At 42.6% G+C, this 26,486-nt stretch overlaps 1 protein-coding gene across 6 annotated transcripts in view; it reads left to right on the top strand.

Moving 5' to 3' along the window:
* The window catches only part of cacnb2a (calcium channel, voltage-dependent, beta 2a), a 63,057-nt gene that overhangs the window by 10,139 nt on the left and 26,432 nt on the right, over positions 1-26,486 (top strand). Inside the window, exon 1 of one of the 6 annotated variants that reach the window (XM_061064150.1) lies at positions 562-1,054. The exons of 2 other annotated variants lie outside the window; for them this stretch is intronic. In XM_061064150.1, the coding sequence (XP_060920133.1) occupies positions 1,007-1,054 (48 nt within the window). In that variant the 5' untranslated portion in view covers positions 562-1,006. Of the gene's footprint in view, positions 1-561; positions 1,055-9,008; positions 9,363-11,992; positions 12,361-20,530; positions 20,834-26,486 lie in introns of those variants that run through there. 3 more of the 6 variants (XM_061064152.1, XM_061064154.1, XM_061064153.1) reach the window with 3 other exon arrangements.

Below are 26,486 nucleotides of genomic sequence, written 5' to 3'. Positions count from 1 at the left end.
TGGGCTCAATCACCTGGAAGCAGCGAGGACAGCCAGGAGTTGTGGAGGAGCCGTGTGACAGGAAGAAACAATCACATCATGACCGAACCGTGCAAGCAGCATCCACTCTGCCTCACAAGCAGAGATGTGCGGCACATGAAACACACTCTCTGTCACAAGAACGCATGGTGCAGTCTCTTCAGCAACCAGTAGCTGTCTCAGCCTCTGTTCTGAAGGATAAAGCAATGCAGATGATGACTGAAACTGGACTTAAAGGAAAAAATGTTGGACTAGAATAAAGAGGTGATAAAATCTGAGATGAAAGGGGAGGAAAACTGCAAAGAAAAAAAAAACCTGTGTGTCAAGCTTTTAAAGCAGATGAACCTTAAGATAAAAGGGGTGGAGAGGCAGAGAGTATAGAGGCGGCAGCGTCCATTAAGAAGCAAGGGACAGCGGTCAATAAAGGACACTGAGAACTCCTCCTCCTTCCCATGCTGAGAGGAAAACTTGTGTGTGATGATAAGTGTGCGTAAATCCACCAGCAGCTGAACCAGTCTGCCAGCCTGCCACAGCACACAGCAGCACTGCAGAGGATTTGGCAGCCCAGAGGACCTGCTGGAGCTGATACAGATTTTAGAGGTGGGGTAAACAGTCGACTTGGACGTGCACCTCGCTGTCAGCTTGTGGACGCTCTGCTACAACAGTATGAAGACAGTTAGAAGATGAGGAGGAGGAGGAGAGGACAGCGAATCTGAGTTTGGGAATCTTTCTAAATTGGAGGGGATTTGGCTCACACGTGGGGGGAAGGGGGACACATAGGGGTCTGGTGTAGAACCTCTGCTCCCTCTGCTCACTTCTCCATCAAGGATAAGCTCTGTCATCTCCACACTGCGTCTCTTGGTGGTCTGCACCCTCCACCCCCCCTGTGGGCCACGTGTGCAGGCATGGACCGAGGCTGAGCGAATGCTGCCGCCTGACAGGGAGTCTGTGAGACGGCGGTCTGCTCCTCCCCGCCCTGGTACCCTTCATGCCGTGCTGTGGGCTGGGCCATCGCCGGAAAGCACAGCTTCCATATGTGAGTTTAAGGCTTTGATGATGATTTATAGCGTGGGGGTTAAAGGAGAGTGTGTGCGTGAGAGATTAAGAGGAGCCGGCAGTAGCCAGAATGTGCAGATTAATGTGCTTAAGGTGCTTTGTTATGATTGTTTCATGATGGCAAGACTGTTTGAATAATCCACATTTTATTTAGGAATGTGTTCCATCCATACATAAACAACTTCAGATCTCATTGTTGCCTCCAGGCTGGATGGTCAGTGGACACCTGCCGGCTTTCTACCTTAATGTTAAATCCTGCTAGATCTTTCTGCAGGATTAAGCAGAAATATTTCACTTGCACTGTCCTGGCATTTTTCTGCAGAGCTCTGTTCTCGCATGCCGACAGATATGATAAATCTTTAATTTCATATTCATTCCAGGTTTTGGACAGCGAGCCTAGGCTGTAATGTTTTCGAATGCAGAGGGCTCACACTGACTGCAGGCACATGCTCTCATGACAGTTTCACTTTATTTGGCTTAGCTGGTTTGTGTCATGCATCTGCTGTGTTTCGGTGTCTGGAATGAAAAGCTGAGTAAAGTGAGGCCACAGTGAGTCTATGATGAAATGCAGTGAGAGGAAAATGTGTGTGTGCTTCTGCTAAAGGTAGGAGGACTTGAGATGGGAAATGATACATGCATTTTTAACTGCACTGTCCTTTGCATATTTCATATCGCCACCCAGCTGTGGTGAGTTTCTGGAGTTTTAGAGGCATGAAGCTCACAAGATGGTTAAAAAAAAATGTCTATTCCACATATGAGCAGGTTGAGCAGCACAGAAAATAAGAATGTTTTGTCCCTTCTACAAGTAATCCTGTAGTACTGCAGATAAGCATCGCCCACACTGATGACGTTTTACCACTAGATGGCCTTGTTACACTTTTACACACAAATAAAAAACCCACTATTTCAACGCAGAACGAAAGTGATTAAACACACTCAAAGCTCAGAAAGGAGGTTTCATAGAGAGTAAAAAATGATTGATGTCATCACCAAACGTTTTTAGACCAAACTCATTGGACAAAATGTTCTGCAGAAGCCTCAAACAGAGATATCTCATTGCAGAACAGTCCACTTAAATGACATTATCTTGCAGCTTGAATGTTTAATATAAGAGTCGTTGTCACCGCTGTGCAAAACTTGTATTTAGTGCAGCTATATCATAAATCTTAAATACTAAAAAATAAAAAAAATACTATAATAAAATAATAAACTTCTGCTCATGCAGCCCGTTGATCCAAGGACATCAGAACCTGAATTAATGTATTTTTCATTGGGGGGCAATTCCTTTAAATACACTTAAATTCACTTGTTTCTTCACATTTGTTCACAAGCTTAAACACACTATGATACGTCTATATCTATATCGTCAACAAACAGACTGAAATTAATGTCAGTACTTGTATTTTTATGCTTGTCATCACAGCTTGTGGATCAGTGTCAGATAAATATTTTACTGCATGCAGACCTGAAGTGTGTTTGAATACGATCTCCACAGAAAATATTCAGAGTGAGCGATATCATTGATTATTGAAAGTCAGCAGGATGTTTTCTCTCAGTCTGAGAATCCTACTTATTCATTAACACTGTGAAAGTACAGAACAAGATGTATCATTTCAGTCGCCAAAAAAGCATTTCTGACAGCTGTTTTAACTTTTTATTTTTCACTGAATATGATCACCGACTTTATTTTTCACTCTTCTGCAAATATGTAATCATATATTCTCTACACTGTTTGTAACAGTCTTTTCTGAGCCAGTCAGCCTGATACTGTCTTTATGCTGCTTCACTAGTATTAGTAAATATATTGTACTTTATTGTATTGATTTATCCCAATTCAGCAGTTTAATGCGAAAAAAGGCATGAACTGGAAATGTGTGTTTCAAACAAAATATAAAGAGACCCAGCTTAGGAGTTGAACCTGCAACCAGTGCAACAACAACCGAGCTAAACCAGCGCCAATGTTTGCCATTTTTACCTCAACAGTTGTAAAAAGAATCAATCACACTCATAGTTGACTTTTATCTTTTTGTGAGTTGACTTAAATATTCAATAACTTATATAAGATCTAATGTATGCATTGCTGAGCAAACTATCAGCATTTGGCCACAAATACCAGTTAAGCCCAACATCTACATAAAGTTTACACTAAAAGTTGAACCAGGATCCATCAAAGCTTAGCTCAACCAAACAACAGAAGAGTACACTGTGGATTTAGGAAACTGAGCCCTGCAAGTGATACAACAGTTGTGTCCTCACAACTCAGCCAAGAGAGCAGTGATTTTCTTTGGAGGAGCCTTTGAAAAGAAACCAAGACTTGTGGGCCCGTTATGACGCATAATGTCTAGAAATGTAGACGTTGAAGGGTCCAGCTTCTGAACTGGGAAACAGACTCCATCCCAGATGTTGTAGTGAAGGAAAAAAATTGGTGGTCCCGTTGCACAATCAGGTTTTGTCTGACATGGGCTGCTATAGGCTGAATCAACATATACTGTACAACTGAGTACGCTTCAATGATGAGTAGATTAATGTAGGACCAGCTGTTGATACTCCACACTGTACAATCTAAGCGCTATGTGTAGGTGTTCGCACTACTTGGTTGAGTAGTTTCGGTGTCAAAATTTATGTAAGATTGCCAAAATCTCAGATTTAAACCGTATTAAGAAGTCAGTCCAGTAAATGTAGTCAGTGCTGACCTTGAGAGGACCCCAGCTGCTGTGACTAGCATTCTCTTTCTTTGACACTGCTGCTCTCACGTGTTTCCAATATGGAGCACTAGACTACCAGTTTACGTCTGAAATGGGGCAGAACACAATTTTGCTCTGGATGGAATGTGGATCAGCGAGACCCAGCCGGATGAGACCCTGTGTGACGGACTGAGTGGCCAGTCCCAGACACTCCTCACGGAAACTCGGCTAATTGAAGACAGCAGTCCGTACTCCATTCCCCACTTTTTTCTTCTTCTTGGTTTTCCTTCTTGCCGTGGTGCAGCAGAGGTAGACAGTACTATTTACTGAATCACTACTGAAATCAGAAGGCATGCCCTATTTACATGACAAAGTGAGTTTATCATGTAAATAGGGCATGCAATGCAGCTCAGCAAACTTCCTATGATCAGTAATGTTTTGCAGATGGCTTTTCAATATGTAGTTTTATAATCAGTGAGCTGAAATGTGCCCAGCATATTTCTTCATCTCTGTTTTTTTTGGCAAGACTAAAAGCCATTACACACTCCTGTGCAGCATTTGCCTTTTGTATTGTACAGCCTCCTACCTTTACCAAAAAAAGGGATTTTAAAACTCAGGCAGAGCCGGCCCTAACCCACCTGGTGCCCTAGGCAAGATCTTAGCTGTTGCCCCTTGTATTGCAACCAATTACTGCACACCATCACTCACAATATTCATCCATCCATCCATCCATACATCCATTGATCCATACATCCATCCATCCAGCCAACCATTGATCCATACATACATCCATCCATTGATCCAGCATTCCATCCATCCATCCTTCCAATACATCAATCCATCCATCCATTGATCCATCCACTCCGTCCATCCATCCATCCATCCATCCATCCATCCATTGATCCATCCACTCCGTCCATCCATCCATCCATCCATCCATCCATCCATTGATCCATACATCCATACATCCATTGATCCATACATCCATCCATCCATCCAACCATTCATCCATCCATCCATCCATCCATCCATTGATCCATACATCCATACATCCATCCGTCCATTGATCCATCCATTGATCCATCCACTCCGTCCATCCATCCATCCATTGATTCATCCATCCATCCATCCATCCATCCTTCCAATACATCAATCCATTGATCCATCCACTCCGTCCATCCATCCATCCATTGATTCATCCATCCATCCATCCACCCACCCACCCACCCTTTATGGTTTCTACTACAATTCTGACAGCTGTTTCTCTTGAGTGTCTAATGTTGTTTGGGTGGGTTACGTTGGTAAAGTTGAAGTCCGGTGCCCATCGAAAAATAGTTTATCTGCTTCTCAGTCTTTTTTTCCTCTTTTTCTTTCTCATCTTCTTCTTCCTTATCTGCGACTGCCCCTTGCAGTGCCCGCCTACTTCTATTCCTTTGGTCTGGGCAATGCCAAGCATCTTGGCTTGGCTTGTTTAGCATGTTTACATTTGCTCTTGAGAATGAAGAAATGTCTGTAAACAGTGTTAAATGGAGGTTAATGGTTATAAAATAAGTTTTGGCGGAATGGGATCATCAAAATCATTGGGATTGACCCTCTAAGGAACACAAATATGAAATGTTGTGCTAATCCAGTCTGTGTGAGTCAAGTAAAAACTTGGATCTAATGGGATCACTTCACAATTGAAAAAAATGAGTAATAGCATTCACTGGAGGATTACACAAAGGATTTTAATCATTCCCTGAAAATACTGAGCTTTTGTGTGTGAGAGGTGAGATAATTTCCCATGGTGAAAAGTGTGACCTGGAATTCCCAGTTTTCCAGGCATTGGGATACCTGCCCAGGGAGGAGTGTCGGGCCAGCACAGAGCAGACTGAAGCAGGGTCTCCTTGGCAGCAGCAGAGCGTTCTTTCACTTTTCCAGAGATTATTGAAATGTCTAGAAACTGAGTAGCTAATTGGCCACAGAGGCCCGGAGGAATGTCTTAGATTTAGGTGGATTTTTTTTTACTTCCTTTATATAATCCATCTGCTCACTTTGGGGCTGGAAAGTGTGATATATCTGTATGTCCCGTGTAGAATAATGCTGCACGTCTGTCTGGAAACACTGATGTCAATGAAATCATGTGCTGCTTTTGTGAACACTGACCCCGGTTCAGTTACGACTGGGCTACTTCAGTCCGAGTTTTAAACCCTCACTTGTCTGGAAATGGTGAGGTCATAGAGATGCAGCTACTTCTCAAGAAAATGTAGGATAATGTCGAGGTGTTTTTTCCATGATGTAATGTCACGATGGTGAATCACTTAGTCACTACTGAGAGGGGCTGTCTGCTGGTTTGTCTGCTTGATAATCCCTAATGGGGGGGTACGGTTCTAGAGTGGTTTGGATGCAAACCACATAAACACAACATACACAGCTGGAGACCTTTAAAGCCTGTCAGTAATCCGATAAAAACTTTTACGCACAGAGTCCTTGCACACTGAGTCCTATGCAATTTTTTTTCTGTTATTTGCGAAAATTCTGAAGTCGTCAAGCTGTGAAGATGAATTTGTGGTTCTTTCACTTCTTGAAAAATCGAAATAGAGAACACTGGCTCCATCCACTCCTGAAAACAAGACAAGAGTGAGGAGAGTTTCACCTGGTGATAAAGTAGCTGCAGAATTATCCCCATCATTTCCAGTTGTATTTTCAGGATGTCAGTGGTCCAGTTTGATACTCTGCTAGCTTAACTGGAACCACACATTAATAAGATGACCACTAAAGTCCAAGCAGGACTTGATCCGGAACAGCGGCTGGTAGTATGAGGTAGGGACACTGCAGACATACACGGATGGATATGAAAAAAAAATGCAGAAAATCAAGCCAGTTCTGAAAAATATTATGACGGACAAAAGTTTCCCAGCCAGTGTGCAAACATGATTTACACGACATGTGATCGTATTTCCTTTTTAAACATGAGGCGATTTCAGTCAGAAGAAAAACAGACTTTGTTTGCAGGGGCGCCTCCAGGGATTTTGGGCCCCACAAACAAATTTGTGAATATTGAAAAAGAGATTAACTACTGTTACAGTTTTGTTTAGGGCCCCTATCAGTCACTGGCCCTCAGACGGCGTCCCTGTTGGTGTGCAAAGGCCTTTAGACTTTAGTCAGTTTTTGCCACTAAAAGTTCCTTGATGGTTAAACTTGGGGGTAGGGGGCAACTTATAGGGCAAATACGGTAGCAGGTTAACGGCTAAAACTTTCAATTATTCATTTATAGGGCAATCAATCGATGAAAGCAAAAATGTGATGTTTAAAAATGTCTGCATAAGCCTGTCTCTTTTCTTAAAGCAATATAAAGCAACCGTTTGGCTATTGTTGGTGTACCCAAAGACATTAAGAATCTAGACGAGTCTGCAGATTTACATTGAATCCCCACATATGAACACATTTGCTCCCTCGGGTGGATGTTCATTTGAGCTTCATCTCGCTCCTCCTGCACGTTATATTGGCTGTTTCGCTGCTATCAGTGGAAAGCAGCTGCTTTGAGGGCCGGGGTGCCGTCATCCATTTTTGTGGGGTTTGCAGTTTCTGGCACGTCTCTTCAGTGATTCCATTTATTAGAGTAACGTTTTACTACAACACATGGCTTAAGGAGCAAATACGTCTGTGTTAGACTCGCCGCTGTTGTATTTATTTGTTGTGTATGAGCCATTAGGGTTAGTTTCAGGATCACTTTAAGAAGAATAATAATAATAACTTTATTTATATAGCGCCTTTTAAAAACACAGGTTTACAGTTCCATTCAATACCATAACCCCTCGCTATAACTCCTTGTAAAGTACTTCACCCAGCGTTATTTGTCACTGTCCCTCTAATACACCTTAATTTATCTCTACTGAGTGTCTTTGCTGCTAATCAGTACAGAATTCACGGACAAAGATAGACGATCATAATATCATTGGACAGATGACGGGGCTGCGGGCTCATGCACCTCAGACAGCGAGGGCATTCCGGCCAAACAGAGCATCACTTATAACAGGAGCAGATGTTCTTTGAGGCCAATTAACAGCACAGGGATGCAGACAACGTCGTGCACCAGAGGAGGGCTGCCGACCCATATGGATATGAGAGACAATTAATTAGAGTGTCAGACGTTAAAGACTGATCAGGAGCTGAATGAAGGCTTTCTTTAAGTCCCTGAACTCGTGGATCCAAAGTTAAAAAAATCTGTGTTTTTATTTTGTTATGAAATGGTTGCAAAGACAAATTGAACGGTGGATTAATATTTTCAAAATAAGAGGATGAAATTAGTGGTTTAACTTTAGCAGCAAAAAACGATAATCAATTATATATGAGACGGAGAATACAGAGCAATGTTGAAAAGAGAATGTCTGATATGTGTTTTTATATGTTGTTTCTATTCCAGGTGACACCACTGATTGTTTAAGTTACAGTCTGTAATCCCTTTTGCCACCTATAACCTCTAACCTGGAGATTTGCACCTTCACTGTTGTTTCGTTCAATTCAAATCAGCATGAGCATCCTCAAAATTCTTCCCTGATCTTTGACAAATAAACTGGATGGACATGTTGAAACAGACAGCAGAGTGTGAGGAGTCATGGAGTCAGAGAGGGAAAGATAAAAGAGAGGTGAATATGTTGAGTATCACAGAAGAAGAAATAATAATGAAGCGCTAAATTGTTTAAAGAGAGAGGAGATAAAATGTTTCATCAGAGAGCAATTCTGATTGGGAATAGAGACTGGTATTCTTGCTGAGCATCTTCTACTTATCTCTTGGCAAAGAGGCGCCATGACAACAGGTACCAGCTGGGGGAGGAGGAAATGCACCCCTGAGATGGAGGTAGAGTGAGGAAGGGAAAAGAAAAGAGGAGGGGAAGTGAGAGTAAGTTGGTGGAAAGGAAAAGAGAAGAGATGAGGCAGAAAAGAGGGGAGGATAATGAGTGGTTGGAGGAAACCTACAGAAGGTCAATTACTTTAAAGTTTCTCTCTGCCACATCCCGTTTTGTTGTCCTGTCCTTCCCCCCCCCCCCCCCCCCCCCCCCCCCCCCCCCGGAGAATCACCATGTTCATCCTAATGCTTTTGTAAGCTCACCCTCGGGAGCTGGCCACAAAGATCTGCTCCGCGATTGGGCGCACACCGAGGCTCAGCAGGGCGGGGTTAAACCTTCTGGGATGTTTCATATTCATACTCAGCGTGAATACATAATCAGTCCATCAGGTCACTGTGTGCCGTCAGGAGGAAGACACTGTGACTTTCCCAGGTGATTCTTATGCGATCTTCACTTTTCTTTTTCTTTCTTTCTTTTTTCTTTTTTTTTGCCACGTGAAGAAAAAACTCTTGTCATTGTCCTCATCTGCGTGATCCCGCTGACAGATGCTGGAGTCAGTCAGAGCAGGAGATTTGGGCTCACAGGTTTGCAGAGCAGATGACGACCTATGGCTGAGCGCGACATGCCCCGGTCATCACCCCTGACCCTGCGTAGACCTGCCCACACGACAGGCTGTGCAGCTGAAATCTGCTGAGGTGGGGGGCTCCTCTCTGCATGTTACCGGCCCGCTCTCGTTGCCATGATCAAACACTCCAAGAATAAAAATGTCTCCTGGGTAAGTGAGGCGTGTTGGCAGAGTTTTCTCCTCTATTTTGGAACTGCTTCCTCTTTCTGTCTACGCTGTGCTCTCAAAAACAACGAGAAGCCGTGTAACATTGTTGCATCCGAATTGTTAAGATTTTCTGCTTTAATGGATTATGTAGCGACTATTACAGTATATTCCCATTTGTTTTTGATGCTCCTGTGCCCAGTGGCTACTACAACGAGAGGCTTAGAGATTTAGGCATTATATAAGTACAAGCTACTACATGCCCACTTTATGAAATCTGGTCATCAGTCTGCCAACTCCGCTGATTTGATAAGAAGTTGCTGATCAGACAAAAGTGACACACTGCAAGGAAAATGTTCATCTTTACCACCAGGTCCATAACGGGAGGAAAACCAGTATTTTTATATATAACTGTGCTGCAGGTTTTCCAACGTGTGTGAGTTTGATATCTGAGTCTTTGCCAGTGTAGACGGATCAGGGGAGATTAGAGTGAGAGTGGCTTTGGGAGGATGAAATCAGCTACTTGGGGGGGGGGGGGGGGGGGTTGTGGCTGTGGCTGTTGCGGGGACGAAATGATGTGATGGAGTGATGGTTTACTACAGAACTTAGTTATTCTCTGAGACTCTGTAGTCGTGTGACCTCCAGCCACTCAGCTGGACCTCTTTGTTATGTAATCTTATAAACTCTGGTTACTGTACGTGAGGACTAAGAGACACAGTCATGGTGTGATGGATTCTCATACACACCATATGTTGTGCTCTTCCTAAACAAGCATTCCCGTCGGACACTGGGATGACTTTCTTCCTTTTTTTTTTTTTTTGGTCTGATATAGTCTACATGTGCATGTATGCACAAATAGTACTTATGTGCTTTCCTCCGGAGGGAAACACTGCTCCACTTTCTCTCAACCCACCCATATGGCACATATGTCACGCTGCTGCTTTTCTGCAGCCCAGCTCTGTGTCCTCACTGTGAACCTGGTCGGTCCTGCACACAGAAAGCTGCATGGGAAGCTGAGTGTCTTAAAGTACCTCCGTGCTTGATAAAAAAAAAAAAGTGACTGTGCTGGCTCTCACTCCTAATCAAAACAAAAATCTCACAGGAATCAGCAGAACAAATCCAGTTTTTATTTACATTTGAATGCTACTTTATTTATTTCAATAATATAAAAATCCACTGGTAGAAAAAAGATACGTATAGACTCCAAAGTCCTTCAATTGAAACAGAAATAAAAATGTAAAGGTAAAATAAGACACTTCTTGGGACAACTTGTGTTTACAAAGGCTTACGTACTTATTCCTGAAATATCAGCAGTCCGCTCCAGAACGACATTTATATCAAAAGAAACACATAATGTCCCCTTTTGATTGACTTGTTAGTCTATAATACCCCGTACTCTGCCACTCCCTATTTATTCACCGTTTAAAAAAAACCTCTAGCAGTTGTGTGAACAACAACAAGTATTTTTGCAGAAATAAATGATAAAGCAAATAAAAAACAGCACACACAAGTAATGTCAGGAATTCAGTTGCATCCATCCTGTGTGCATTTTAAACTGCAACATAGGGTGTTGAAAATCGAAGCGGATGCTGAAGTGCATAATCCCGCTGCTCCTCGAGTGTCAACTAGAGGCTGGTTGCAGAAGCACAGGAAGTCACATACACACCCCATTAAAAAAGCCTGTTTTTACAGCAGAAATGAACATGTTTACAGCCTGGTTCAAAAAAAGATATTGGTCTGATTCATGTCTTGATTGTCACACACTGTAAGGGGGATGAGGTTTTTTTTTTATAACGCATCCGTTTTGATTTTTATAAGCGATACACATCAACTGTTGCAAAAAGATAGTTTTTTAGGATAATATCTAGAATTTAAGCCAACACGTAAAGGGTTGACAAAATTATTAGAAATTATCCCTTTTTGATTTGAATATCGATGCTGCATTCATGACAGTCTGAGCATCATAGGATGCTTGGGGATTGTTGTATTAGTCTGGCCATCCTCATATCCAGTAGTGCAGAGGTCGTCACATGCACCATTTTTTTTTTGGTAATTCATTCAGACCTCCAATCAAGTTAATTATAGGTGATTATGCTGCTGATAGCTTTGCAGCGATCAGTCTGCAGAAAATGCAGATTTGTGTCCTGCATTGAAAGGCCCCTGCTGAGTTCTGATCCCAGGTATCTAACCAATAAGCCTAATGAATTTGAGGACCAATGCCTTTGTATTAACAGGGATGGGCAGTGGCATGCGGATTAGGACTCCAGATGGTGCTGTTACTGCCTGACTGTCTGTGGGCGCCACGCATGTACAGCTGCGAGAGGTCACATGTTGTACTACAGCGGTCAGCTCTGCTTCTGCCGATCAGCATTACAAAGGCTCTTCAATAACACTAAAACTGACTGGTACAACGCCAAGTATCATATTTGTGGACTTTGAAAGTATATGTTTGTGTGTTTAGCTGTAGTGTGTGTTTAGTAACAGTGTCATATAGCGAGGCTGAACATGCAACAGATGTCACGCTATCAAATTAAAGCTTAATGCTCGGCCAGCTGAAGAAAAACACTTCAGCGCTAACCATGACACCACAGAGCTTAAACACTCCACTGCGTGTGTGTGTGTCTGCCTGTGCCCACGTCAGTGTGTGTGTGTGATCTGCTAGAGAGACTCTTCACTCCTCATGAGGCATGACACTTGCTGTTGCAGGAGCTCCTGAAGATGACCACAGCTTGTATTATCTACATGGCAACATGGCTGTATTTTGGAGGAACTTTTAGCCACTACAGGGTTTTTTTTCCTTTTTGACTGAGGCAGCGAGAGGTTGGCTTTTTGCATGCCAGGCGTCAGCTGCTTGCACCCCTGGGTCATGGTACTCTGAACAAAAAAAAAAAAAAGAAAGAAAAGAAGAGGGATTTGCATAATTCATTACAGTCGCTGTGGAGCGGAGAGGCGACACAGGTGTTCCGGGCATTGCGGGAGAACGAGCATGTCTAAGAAGCCAAAGGTAAACAAAACAACAACAACACACTACCTGTCTTGTTTTGGTGTAAATGAGAGGCTTACTTCTCTACCAGAGCTTGGACTAATAACTCTTCAAATGCCTCGGAGTGCTTTTTTTTTTTTTCTCTGTGCGTGTGGAGTCTTCGCTGTGTGCAGTTTCGCTTGTGACGACAGCGAGGGTGTCCCAGTCGATACCCTGTATGTGTGAGGTCTGTTCTGTTGGCCTTTTAATGTGAGCGTGGTTTTTAATCATTTATCCTTGCGGGACAGTTTCTGCCTTTTTTGATGCTCAGAGCGCTCGCCCGTAGGTGAAAGACAATCTGCAGGGTCATCTTTCTCGTGCTGAGTGGTGACAATGGGTCGGGTGAAATAGCGACTTAATCCTATCTCTGAAGAATGATTTAGATCAGAGCATCATTTAATCTTTGGCATTTTACACAATGTAGGGCACTGTCTGCAAAGCTTTGACTTGTGATCCCCTGACATTAAGCAATCTACAATATGTTTGCTTCTGACAAAAAATATCTCCCCCCCCCCCCCCCCCCCCCCCCCCCCACATTTTTATAATTTAAGTATTTTGGAGGCATTAAAGGTACCCTGTCAGTGGCACTCACCAAAAGCTGTAGAACGTAGTTTTTACAGCTTTTATGTCATTTATTGTAGCACTAGCTGTCTGAGTGGTGGAGTAAACCCTTAGGTGATTGGTGCAACAGTGTGGTATGCTGAATGAGCCCTTAGTTTATTTATTTGTTATTTGTTTATGTTTCTCTTTCCTGATTTTGGTGCTCTTAAAATAAGCTAAAATGACTGAAAAAAAGCTGAAAGCCCGAAATGTTTCCAAACTGGTGAGGTTATATTTAGTTTTTTCTTATTTTCTTTTGCAAGTATAGAGCAGCTGCAATCGTTTGCTCTTACAAAAACAAAGACTGGAACTCCTGCAGAACTGTAAGAAACCAAACATAGAATAATGAGGATGATGAAAACATGACAACACAAGCATGCTGTTTGTGAATGTGGCATTCAAACCACTGCAGATGGCTTGCTAGTAACCGGGTATAAGGTAATATATATATTGGATTGTTTCTGATGGTTGCAGTCTTCTTCTTAGCTGCCTTTGTTATTTTATCAGGAGTTTATATTGTGCATTGTTACAAGAGCTGCAAAGCGACTTTGAATTAGGCTAACTGTTTATTACAATAAATATATTCCTGCAGGTCACATGACCATCTCATTTTCAACCTCACTTTCACACAGACGATATGTTAGCTTGTGTGCTGAAACCGGTTTCAACAGTTTCTGACCATGCTGCTTCACGTCAGTCATTTCTTCTACTTCTAAATCCTCTGATGGTTGAAAGGCCGGACCAGATTTAAATCTCCTTACTGGGAGAAGCAATCATCACAAAGTGAGTCAGGGGATGAAGTGGACACAAGCGATCACCCCTGTGGGCGTGTTTTTTGTGTGCAGAGAATGGATCATGCCCTCCCTCAGTGCGAACATGGAGAGTACACATAGGAGCATGTGGCAACGCAACTGCTTAAACAGTTGGACTGCGTTCAAATCAGAAGCCTCCTCAGCGGGAGCAGAGCAGCAGGAAGGTGGCTACTGTCTGCTGTAAGTGAGGTGAATGCATCACGATGTGTTCAGAGGCTCAAAGAATGAAAATCTGACTAAAAGAAATCTGGATTTGTTGGTGATTCTTTTTCCATTTGTCATATAAAGACATCATTTCATCAACTTTTCTGCTTTATTTTCTACTCATTAGACATTAGGGACTATCTTACTTCTCTAAAATGTTATCAAAGCTGTCTGCTTTGTAAGATGTGGTAATGACTGTCAGGAAGCGATACACTTAAGAATCTTAGTTTGTGTGTTTTTTAAATTTTTAAATGGACTAATTGCAAGTAAATAAATCCTTAAAGGATAAGTCTGATGTTATTCCTTTGTTTGCTTATTGCTGAGTGTTTTCTTTGTTTTGAAAATCTGATCCTTGTCTGTGCATCAGACATTTTTCTTAATTCTTTAGCTGTGCTTGTTAGTGGCTTTTGTTATGCTTTGGACAGAGTCAGGCTAGTGGACTCCCCGTTTTCAGATTTTCAATGTGCACATGTGCAATAGGGACAATGCAGGATGTATGTATGTAATTGATGACAATGGAAACTGCTTTGAAATGTTCTAATTTCTTTATTTATGGCCATGTGTGTCACACAAAACCAAACCCCCATCGCTTACTGACCAGATATTGGTCTATTAATATAAATAAGTTAAGATCCCATCGTGTTCACAATGCGTTTGTCTGGGTCTCTTGATCCAAGCTCTCGTTCATCATATCAGTGTGTCACCATAAGGTGGTGGGAGGTACTCTCCTCTGTGAGTGTGAATTCATGTTTGCATACAGTGAGCGAGTCTTTCACCCCCCGCCTGTGTTCGCCTGACTTGTGCGTGACTGTATTGGTCACAACGGTCCCAATTTGCCAGCTGAAGAGTTTTTCCTATGACTCCATGTGGGGCAGCTGATGCGTTGATGTGTTCAGCGAGCGTGAAGCCACTCTGCACCTCACACTCGCACTGCTGCCGCCAACCGCCGTCCTCTGTTGTACATGTCAGCGTTTCAGGACTCATCAAGTCTTTGCTTGCACTCGCTGTCCAGCAGCTCCGACATGATCCTCATTCCTCTGGGCATGCTCGACAAGTTTTCTTTGTCTCCACTGACTAAACACATCTTGGGAAGGGTAAGCTTTACTTGTCCTTTGATCTCTATAAAGTTTAGCCTCATCATGTGTATGATGTGTGCACAGGTTCAGGGTACTCTCAGGTTTACTGCACATGCTGGTCAGATGCCCTTTTGTGGAGTGCTAAAGAGAACAGCTGTGTCTTCCTCTATATCCATCTCTTTGTCTTACTCACTCTTCCCACCAGCTTCCTAATGTTCCCTCCTTTCCTTTCTCATGTTGTCTGTAATAACTGATGGTCCAGGCGGGGGCTTGTGTGGCCTGCTCTGTGTTGCAGTGAGGTAACCTCAGACACATGGTGTCTGGCAGACCCTGGTGTTTATTTATTTCAAACGTAAATCACAGTCTCATCTGACCCAGGATTGGATTCTGACATTTTGCATCAGGATATCTTCATGTTTAAATTATAAACATGTTGCTTCTCCCAGGTAACAAAAAAAGCCAAATGCAAAAAGTCTTTAAAGGTCTAGTTAGACATGTCTCAAAAAACCTTGCCTGGCTAAGACGACTATCTACGGTGAGCCTTAAGGGACAAAATAGCAAGAGATTAATGCAATGAAGAAAAATGACTGCGATAATTTCAGAACTTAATTAGTCAAGTAATTTGTTTTAGCTGACAGTCCTAATTAAAAACAGATTGTTAGCATGGCAGGTGAAGCTAAAATGTTGAGTAGTAGTCCCTGGATGCTCAAAAATATGTAAACATTACAAGTGACAATCCTGAAATGTACATTTTTCATTCAGGCGTTTAAATCACTCACAGTCTGATTGTAGTGTTGGATGATCTTAAGTCTGAAAAGGAGGATTGTAAAGGGTCCTTTGCAGAATCAATAACCACATTGCTATACTTGTTAAATTAGATATAACTGTTATATTTTAATAACAGAAAAAGGCTTAAGGGAAGGAGGGGATGGCGAGTATTTTCTTCCAGGGTAACAGAGAGATTTATCCAAGTCTTTCATCAAGCTCTTGAAGTCCTCTAAGGAGAGTTGAATTTGTGTAATGGCATTCTTGGCAAGGCAAAATGCCACTGGAAGGGACTTTCTGACAGAAACTCAATGATCTAATTGTGGTGTATGTTAGCCCATTAGTGATCTTTTAAAGCTTACTAAACGTCCATAACCAAATCTGTGTGAATCGTGGCCTGATATAATAGCTTTGACAGGAAATAAAAACACTGTTGATACTGTTGGATATTGTTTGTGTCTTTGACAAGATGCTTCGGGTCAGAAGGAATGCCATGTGACCCCAGCCCCTTTTTCACAGCCTGTTAAAGACGGGACCGTTATGAATCCGTTATGTCTTGCCCTCTGTGTAAAACACACCAAGGCAGATTGATTGGGCAAAGTTGTTCCGCTGTTGAGCTGGGGTTAGGGGTCAGAGGCTGTAACTAATTAAATGATTGAGTAAATAATTTAGCCAGCAGGACAGAGGAAGGCGATGTGTGTATGTGAAGCTTATACATCTTCATAGTGATGACGACTCTTCATGTGACTTATAAGATTCCGTGTGTTAAAGGTCACATGTTTCTGTAACACTAATATGTGCCTCTAGTCCGTCTACAAACCCCCCAATGATGAGAAAAGTCCATCCTCTCCGTCTTCTGCCTGCTCCACTTTTCAGAAAATGTGTGCTCAAACAGGCCGTTTGGAGATTTTCCCTTCATGACATCACAAAGGGCAGTAGCCCCTCCCCCAGGTGGGTGACCCTCCCACAGCGCCCAAAGTGTTTGTTCTGCCCTCTGAGTCTGCCTTCTCACCGTAAACAATAGGACATAGAGCGAGAAAGCCCAAGCCGACAAAAGCCTTTCCAGAGAGGGGGCGTGGTCAGACACAGCTCATTTACATATTTAAAGCTACAGACACAGAAACAGCCTGTTCTGAGCAGGGCTGAAATCGAGGGGTTTATAGGCATGATCAAATACATGATCAGAGTGGATTTAGAACAAGAAACTTCACACACATGTTTTGGGGAGCTCTGAGACTTATTTACACTGTTTGAAGAGGAGGAGGATATGTGACCTTTAAAACTTGTCGACTTTTTTCCTCCCCTCTGAACTCTTTTGCAAATGTTTTTCAAATCGAGGTCGAGTTATTCTGCTGTGACATGGTGGATGTTTCGCACCATGTAAACTCTCGCTGCGGCTGCACTGCTTGTTGTTCTTCTTCTCTCTGTTCAAAGGCGGCTCGCAAACCCCTGGGATTGTGTAGGCGTGTTAATAAGTAATTGAGCACTGTTACTATCGGCTTATTTTATCGCTTAAAATGTCATTATTGGAATAATACAAAATTATAAATTATTCCCAATATCAGCTGATAAATGATCTGATCAGATATATATATCGTGTATCCCTACTCTTTAGTTACTGCTCATGGAAGGAAAGAACTGTCGGGCAACGTCATTTCTTTTCTGTGTGAAACACAATGGGATGTTGTATCGATCCCTTCCTTCATGGTGCAATTACCGTATGCTGGTTTTGAAAGCTATCCTTGTTGGCCTTTGTGCGCCTGTCAGAGTGAACGCCTGCTGACGTCATGGGCTGCATGTATACCGATCGATTAGCCAAAGGCAATGCTGGCACTCATTTCCCAGAGCTGCAGAACAAGAAGACATTGATCCGTCAAATCCCAGTCAGAGAGCCCATTCAGACCGGCCTGATAATTGCTTTGGGCAGTGAAGAATCCTCTTGTATCATTACTTTGTAGTAAAAACACAAAATAGAGCAACTAATTCAGAGGCAAGGTTGATGTGCTTTTGTTAATTTGACATAATGTATGCAGGGAAAGTGTGAAGAGGCTTATAGCTACATTACATACATTAAATAGTAAACTTAACAAGACATAAAACTATGGCAGAGAGAGCTGCAGCCACACTGGATCAATATACATACAGTCATTGAAACGTTGTTTATATTAAACCAGATTTTAAAGTGACCCTTTAACGTGTGTCCTGATCATTATCAGGGTGTCACTGGGTTCTCGTCTTTGCTTTTATTATCTGGCAGCGTGATGCAGCTATGTAAAAGTCATTTTTAGTGAGCAATCACAGACGCCACATCACACTTCCCGATCAACTGTCATCACGCTCAGCATGCGGAGGTTTTTCGCCTCCAGAGCTGGATTTAATTAAGTCTCTGCTTTTCACCTTCATTTACCTTGACCTCATGCAGCACAGCGAAGCTTCAGTTATTTCTCCTTTGAGTTTATTCCGTACAAATGTCAAAACTATCTCCTGCCTTGGTGCAGTGATTCCCTTGGGTTTTGTCGTCACAACGAATAAAAACATAATCATTTTGCACACTTTGTATCATGCACAGATGAAACAAATTCAATCTATCATGTTGGTTAAGTCGCTTTCACATACAGTATGAAGTCCGGTGGACTCGGTGCCATTCAGGGGTGAAGTTGCAAAAGTGTTTTATATTTCATTTGGTTCGGTTTTCTTACACACTGCACTTTGTCGAGTGCAACAAAGCCTATCAAATGTTGTGTAGCGTATCCACCTGCCACTAGTTGGCGCTGTAGCTCCGTTAAGTGGCTACATCCCTCCGGCTTAATTCTGCACTACGACCCTAAAGTAAACAACAGGACAGAGGAAGGAAAACAACCTGTAGCGCTGCACATTTTGTTAGTGTTTTGATCTTTAAAATGGAGATAAAGTTTGTTGAGGCTATGTCAGGTTAAGATGTCATATCGACCGGAACGTTAACCCGCAAGGAGGACTGAAGGCTGCTCTTGTTAGCAATGCTAATGTTAGCCACACTCGTTTACAGGCGGCCAAATTCAACCCATAATGCACTGCATTTAGGTTCACTTTCCTTGTTCGGTCCAGAATGCGTTCTCACCTACGTCGAACCCAACTCTGGTGCACTTTGAAGCGAGCCAATGGCCCCTGTTTTAAAGCGGACCAGAGTTCAGTTCTTTGGTCCGCACCAGAGTTCGTTTCAGCATTCACATCACCAAAAACCAAAAACTAAAACTATCAGACAACGCGCACCAGAGTTTGTTTCAAACGGACCAAACGGCTCAGGTGTGAATGAACCCTTAGTGAGCTTGAGAAGGTACGGCAGGAGATACTGCACTGGAGAAAACCAGACAACATGACGTCATCTAATCCGTCTCAAGGTGGCTAACTGGCTTTAAGTTTATCACTTTTATTTAAATATATTGCTGCAATTAACAAAATAAGCATTTTTCTACAAAAAGGACCCATTTCAAACTATTGGTTCTGTGTTACAACAACTGTGTGTTTTTTTAAGCTGATTCTGTTTTAGTGATTAATCAGGACTTGAAACCATTGTGTCCTGGTGACATGAGGATAACCATCCCACAGTTTGCCACGTGCAGAGCACACGCCCTGGATGATAATCCTCAAAAAGGGGTTAACCCTGATCAAACACGATATAATCCAGGATTTATGCTGGGTCGCCCAGAAAACATTTTCTCCCCAGTGAAAAATACAAATCTGGGCTTTGCCACAATGTCAAATAAAGCTACGGGCTTGTTCTTTCAGAGATGTACGATGTTACAGGTTGGACATAAAAAGAAATAACTATTCTGTTTTCATCTCAGCGCCTCAGTTGGTATTTTTTCTCCGGTGATTTAGCTGCATTCCTCCCTTCGCTGCTGTTTTATAACAGGAACATTGTAATGAGTTATGGTTTCATTTTGTGAACTCATGACTCAGCTTTGGCAGCTTCCGGCTAATGTTTTGACTCATGTTTTACCGCTCTGACAGAATATTTGAATTTCTCAGCCTACATGAGCTCTGACGTTGTAGCCGTGTGATTACAAGCACACATCCCAGCTTCAGAGAGTCTCATGTCTGATCAGTACAGTAACCACTAAAGTTTATTACATGAGTACCAGCTGTATCACGCTGGAGCTCTGCATGGTGGGAGAAATCTGTCACTTGAATAAAACTTTTAAATGTCCTTTATTGAAGGAAGAGTGCTCTTATTTTGATGTGCTCCTACTTTGCAAAGTTACTACCTGCTGTATATTTTTGTAAAAGGATGGCAAACAAACAGAATTGTTTGCTATGAAATGACTGAACGGAAAGTTTCAATGGCTTCGGTCGCCTTGATGATGAAAGCAAATATGGCATTTTGTCGATGTAGTGAACATAATTACTTCCTGACGTTCTTGGTCTCAGCAACATGTGTTTGAGACTGTACAGTGAGTTCAGATCCTTTCGCCCCGCTCTCTTCAAGGCAAAGTGGAACACATGTAAACTCCCCAGATCACACACTCGCACACAGACATGAAAAAGCGTCTGCAGCTGCTTTTGGTGCTTTCTGGAATTTCCAGGTCGGCCCTGTTGGCCAGAGATCTTACTTCCTAACTGGCTGTGTGTGTTACACAGAGTGTGTGTATATATGTGGGAGGGGAGAGGGGTGAGGGGGGGCTTGTTTTTTTGGGGGCTGGAGGACGGTCGCGGCGCTCTGAAGGAGTGTTCTCCCAGCGTGGGAAAGACGCTCGTCTTTTCTCTGCCTCTCAGGGACTAAAGTAGGCCAAAGAAGGGCTAAAGAGCGACCGACTCCTCCGCTCCGGTTTAACAACTTTCTCTACTTAAGTTGCTCCCCCTCTGGAGTCAGGAAGAGGAGCAAAGCAGCCGAGCTGGTAGGAGTTCTTGTTCTCTGAGAGGAGATGGGAAGCAGCTGAGGAGATTTTCTCCCAGCCGGTCTGAACAGCAGAGACGGGTAGGGAAGAAATGTATCACTCGGGCAGTGAGGAGTCAGATCTGGTAAGTTTGAGTAAACACACCTTCTGCTTCTCAAAAACTCTCCTTTCTTACTTTCCTTAGACAAACACGGCAGCAGCAGCAGCTCTCACTCTTCTTCTTCTTCTCTCCCCCCTTTGAACAAAGAGGAAGGGCTCGGGCTGCAGGAGAATGGAGGTTATTAGTGCAGATTTAAAAGGGGCGTAAACACACACTTCCTATATTTCTCCCCCGTTGCTTTGCCTGAAAGTAGGTGACACTCTTTTTTTTTTTAAACGCACTTTGTGATTATCGCGCAGAGAAAAGCATTGCTGCATGACCACTACCAGCATAAAGTGAGGATCAGGGAATGTAGTTAAGAGCCAGAGAGGGAAACAGAGTAAGCAGCCGGGCTGAAGCTTGCTGCTTTATGTACAGAGACCGGTTTGGAAAATAAAACCTGGCTGTGACCTTGAGCTAAAGTTCTGTCTGTTTTCCAAATGACCCAGAGACAACCTCTGCAGCTTTAAAGCACCTAAGTAAGCAAGTAAACGAGTAGATGTCAAGTCCATTTTAGTGTCAAGCTCTTTTTTTTAAACCTTTTTTTGTTGTGTTTTTTTGGAGTGAAAATCCAAACATCATCGTCATGTCTTTACTTTGGAAAATTTAAAACAAATGCAATCATCCTATGAAATGTCTAAATTCAGCATTGAACACAGAAAACACGTAAACAACAGTTGTCTGAACCTGCAAATGTTTATTTTAGTCAGTAGGCGAGAAACCAGGAGTGTCAGGCAGATTTCATAAATTGGTACATAAGAAACTTTATACAGTAAGAGAGCCGGATTAGCTGCTCAATCTTTTCAGAATCAGAATATGAAATACTTTATTAATCCTGGTGGGGTGTTTGGTCGTTTCAGTTGCTCTCTAACACAGTATGAAGTAGGAAATACAGAAATATATATAAAATATAGAATAAAATAGAAATTCAAGTGGACTAAGCAGAACTAAGTACCAGAGTGCAGCGTATCAGAAGAAGTAGTAAGCTCATATACAAGCACATTTAAGTGTTAAAAACACAATTTATCATGTGCACACACACATACAGAGGCTACTGTTTGATTATACAAAGGTCTTTTCATAACACATTTCATTTATGTAACTTCTAGCTCACTGGTACTTTTTTAAAACTGTGACGGAATTACGAGCACAGAAGTCCAAGCATTGGATATCCGATCTTACGTTTAAAAAGAATCGTGCATTATTAAGAGAAATTGTGTTTCTGATATTTGGGAAGTCCCTCTGTGTCACCTAGATCAATATTGCATGAATCAGTAATTTAGCCAGGAATTGGTCCAGGGTGCATAACCTATCTGTGTGTAAGAAATAAAATAAGTAAAGCTGAATTCATTTTACTTGAGCCCATCGGTGGGTTTTGCTCCACTGAAGACGTCCAGGAGCCTCCTCTGCTCTTCTAGCCCGTTTCTCATCAATCATCCGCAGCCTGCTTCATACACCAGGAAGCTGCCAGAATATTGATGACGCAAGCATGAAATAACATCACAGAGCAGCCCCCGGCCTCTCTTACTGTATCCCCCTTGATCTGCCGTCATCCTATTATGGTGCTGTGTTTTCCACTGAGGGACCTAAGAGCAAAAGGAGCCGCTAGATATAAAGTAGATCTTGCTGTGAGGGGGATTCACCGTTAATAAGAGCAATGCCTCTCAGGGGACTATCGCTGCTGGTTGCTGGTGAAAACATACGGAAGGGGGAAGGATTAGCACATCATTCACAGTTGTTAGGGGCCCGTCAGCATTTGTCTTGCTATAATGTGGTAGAGATTCTGTTAGGCCAGTGCCTGAAAAAGTTGAACCAGTATGTAGTTTGAGGACAAGTTAGCTCAAATAGACATTTTTGGATAAAAGATACAAATATATCTTGCAGAATCTAAAATCTGTGATGGACATCAGCTTTCCAGCTCTGTCGACACAGACAAGGATGTTCCTAAGAGTCTGAATCCAGCTAACTTTTGGGATGTCTTGACATTGCTGCTGCACCACCAGCATGCCACAACAATGTGCTTAGAATATGATGTTAGAGAAACTTGGGCATTGCATTTAGAAAGATCAACAAGAGCAACATTTAACATTTGTTCCAATTATTTTGTCTGTGACTTAAAGGAGCAGTATGTAACTCTGACACCTAGTGTTTAAAACGGGTACTGCAGTCCAAATTCTAAACATTGCAGAGAGCTGTCTCCCTCCGCCCCCTCCTCTCTAGAGTGGATGCTCACACAGGTTGCCATGTGGTGGACACTGAAGCTTCAGTGTTTAGCCAGCTCTGTATCTGTCTGGAAACCTTTCTGCGTTCTAACCTCTCTCCATTTTTCAAAAGCATCTCCAATATTGATCCTAGTTTGAAGCTCCACGAGCTCCTTGTGCTCCCTGTTTCATCATATCTGGATGCTGTGGGATCATGTGACTGACAGCCAGTGATTTCATCACCTCGATGGGATGATGCACTTATCCAATGCATTGGCACTGGGAATGCTGGGTCAACACTTTTTTCATTGGCCTGTCAGTGTCACCTTGACGTCCATGCATCCAACCCCCCATTACCATGGCAGAGGGATCATTACTCCTCCCCCTCCTCTGCACTTTCTTCTTCTTTTACAAACGTACACGCAGTCTGTTTGTTTTTTCACTCTCTTGCCAACTTGGTTTTCATTCCTCTGCTCCGTGTTGTGGACCATCCCTCGTAGCATCACACATCTCGCACTCTTGGCTGTCATGTCTGCTCTCACTGTCCCTTTATGACGGAGGAGGTGCTGGTTGTACACCAATGATTTAATTGACTTTGTGTTGCTCTGAGTGAAGTGGCAGTGATGGACAGATGGCTGGGAGAATAAAGAGGCTCCAGTTCCAGCCAAGAATGAGTCACTCCAAGTCTGAAACTGCGAGCACACTCGCTCAGCCCTTTGTCAGCCTGCTGTAGTCAGCTACAGTCCATGAGCCATGACCGAACATGACTTGGCTCGAGCGGAAATCTTCATTCTATAATCATGATGCATAATGTGAGGTGTACGGCCTAGTCTGACCACGCGGCCCCATTAAATCCTCACTGACACCCAATCTGAGCTGTTCCAAGAGCTGCTTAATTTACAGTTACAAATTCATCCAACAAAAATGTTTTCAGTGTAGATATGTAACAATGCAAATTTGAGGTTTCAACATTTCTACATTTGATTAATTTAAAGGTCACATATTTTCCTCCTCTTTAACCAGTTTCAATAAGTCTCAGAGCTCCCCAAAACATGTGTGTGACGTTTCTTGTTCTAAATCCACTCTGATCCTGTATTTGATCAGGCCTATAAACCTCTCTATTTCAGCCCTGCTCAGAACAGGCTGTTTCTGTGTCTGTACCTTTAAATGTAAATGAGCTGTGTCTGACCACGCCCCCTCTCTGGAAGGGGGAGTAGCCAAAATAATGAATTATCATTATGAGTTATGAATATTAATGTGCGTCTAAAGGGAAATGCAGTCACTGAAAAAAGTTTGAAATGATTGTAGTCAATTCAGACAAAACAAGGTTGATGTTCGTGGTAAGACGCATCTTATCAGTCAGTATACAAAGCCAGGATAGTTCTCTTGAAAATGCAAATGATGGGAGATGCATGAAGCAGAGAGGTGGTGGAGCAGGAGGCCAGTGTGGGACTGGAAGGAAAGAGGCTATGAGTGAGTGTCTAGAGAAGCAGAAGTCTTACTATATCTAAGAATTTAATGGAAAGAAGGCTAAAGTTGGCATGGACTCCTCTACTGTAAGAGTGCTTCTTAGCCCACATGCACAACCTTTATTTCCTGCATGACTTCAACTCTATATATACAGCAGGTTCATATGGAGATCGACCCCTATAGAAGCTAAAAATGAAAATGGCAGCCGCTGATGTAGACGATTCATCGTCCGTAAGTGATTCTGTCAGATGTAGCAGGCCGCAGTGGTTGACTCACAGCCCCCCTGTTTCACTGTGGTAATAGCCACAGTGATTTGCGATGTTGTAATGTAATGATCGCCATGCCACCGCTGCATGTAGAGGTCACTGCTGGTCTCACAGCAAGGACCTCTGTCCAAATGAATCAATGAGAGAGAGCGGTAGAAACCACGGCACCATTGCCCTCTCAATTTCCCCCTCTTTATCTCTCTGTCTCTGCAGCCAGCTCGAACACACAGCTCTGTTTGTCTGCTCTGCCGGCGACGGTTAAAGTGCACTCACATTTTTATAGGATATTTGTAGGGCAGTTCTGCAGGACCAAAGCCCATTTTCAGAACCAGTGCATGAATCACTGTGCTGGTTGTGTGGAAAGGCAAAGGACACGTCTCATCTCTTTACTGAACTTTGGCCTGTTACCCTCTTTTCACATTCCAACACACAGTACCACTCACTGTGAACGTTTGCAAGCCAATTTGAAAACACAGGCGCTCTGCATGTAAACGTGTCAGACACTGACCCTATGGCAGCAGTAAAAGGCATTAAAATATAACCACACAGCAATTTTCAATCTCCTTAATGATGGTCTTGTTTGATTTTGTAGGTCATATAGAGGAACTGTGTTAATTGCAGTTTTACCTCCAACATTTCCAACAGTGATCAAAGCCAGAGAAATCCTAAATAGACACAACATGTTTATCGTTGCCATGGAAATACAGGATGTTACATCAAAGACTGCATTAATAATAATCAGTGTTTAACATTTCTCTACTCTACTGATGTCTCCTTGAAGCTGTACTGAGTATATTGTTGATGTCAGCATGCTTTTATGGCATGAACAATTCTAAGATTATAAGTACTTTCACACTTACTGGATAACTACTGATATTTGAGGGAGGAGCCGTGTGTGTGAATCAAACAGACACATTTTTTAATGGACTTCACCCGAAGTTTCTCCTGCCACTCCCTAGTATTTTTTCCGCAGCAAGGCCGAGTGAGCTTCTGTTGAACTACTACAACATTGATATAAAAGCAAATATTCTCATAGCGGACTCTGTTGCTTCACAACTTCTGCGTCATTCTTTTTCAATTCATATCCTACCTCAGGTGACCCCCCCCCCCCCCCCCCCCCCCTCCTGTCTGACAAGAGGTGCATGTGTCAACAGACAGGTCTGGAGAAGTCCTGCAATGTGAAAAACAGCTTAAGATTTTTCAAACATGTTCAACAAACATTATCAAACATGTTTATCATGTCCAACATGTCGTTCAGGGCTTGAAAAATAAAATCATTTCAGTACAGGGTCAGGATTGAATTCATATTGATACTGATTACCCCAGGCATTTTTTAATGATATTTATAGATCACACGGCTTTTTCTCACATCAGGAAAAGTGACAGCAGCCAGTCAGTCTGCATTTTATGCTTGTAAACGAAGACAACATGACATAGTTTCAACCACTTCCTGCAGAAAAGCATTGTTTTTCAAATTCAGAAAAAATAAGAATGATTAAAGTGAATTCAGCTCAGCGTTTTACCAAAGAGAGAGACTTTTTAAAGGGTGAAACTGTTTGATTTAAAGAAGGAGGTGGGCTTATATTTGTCCATGCCATTGTTGTTGAGACATTTTCAGGCAGGACCAAAGAGGTGGACGATCATTTCTCACGCTAAATGTACGTCTGAAAACACCGTCCTCAAATGGCGATGTGTTGATGA

This window comes from Labrus mixtus, chromosome 19 (assembly GCF_963584025.1).
Source record: "Labrus mixtus chromosome 19, fLabMix1.1, whole genome shotgun sequence".
NCBI classification, from domain to species: Eukaryota; Metazoa; Chordata; class Actinopteri; order Labriformes; family Labridae; genus Labrus; species Labrus mixtus.
This window is presented reverse-complemented; position numbering and strand designations above follow the sequence as displayed.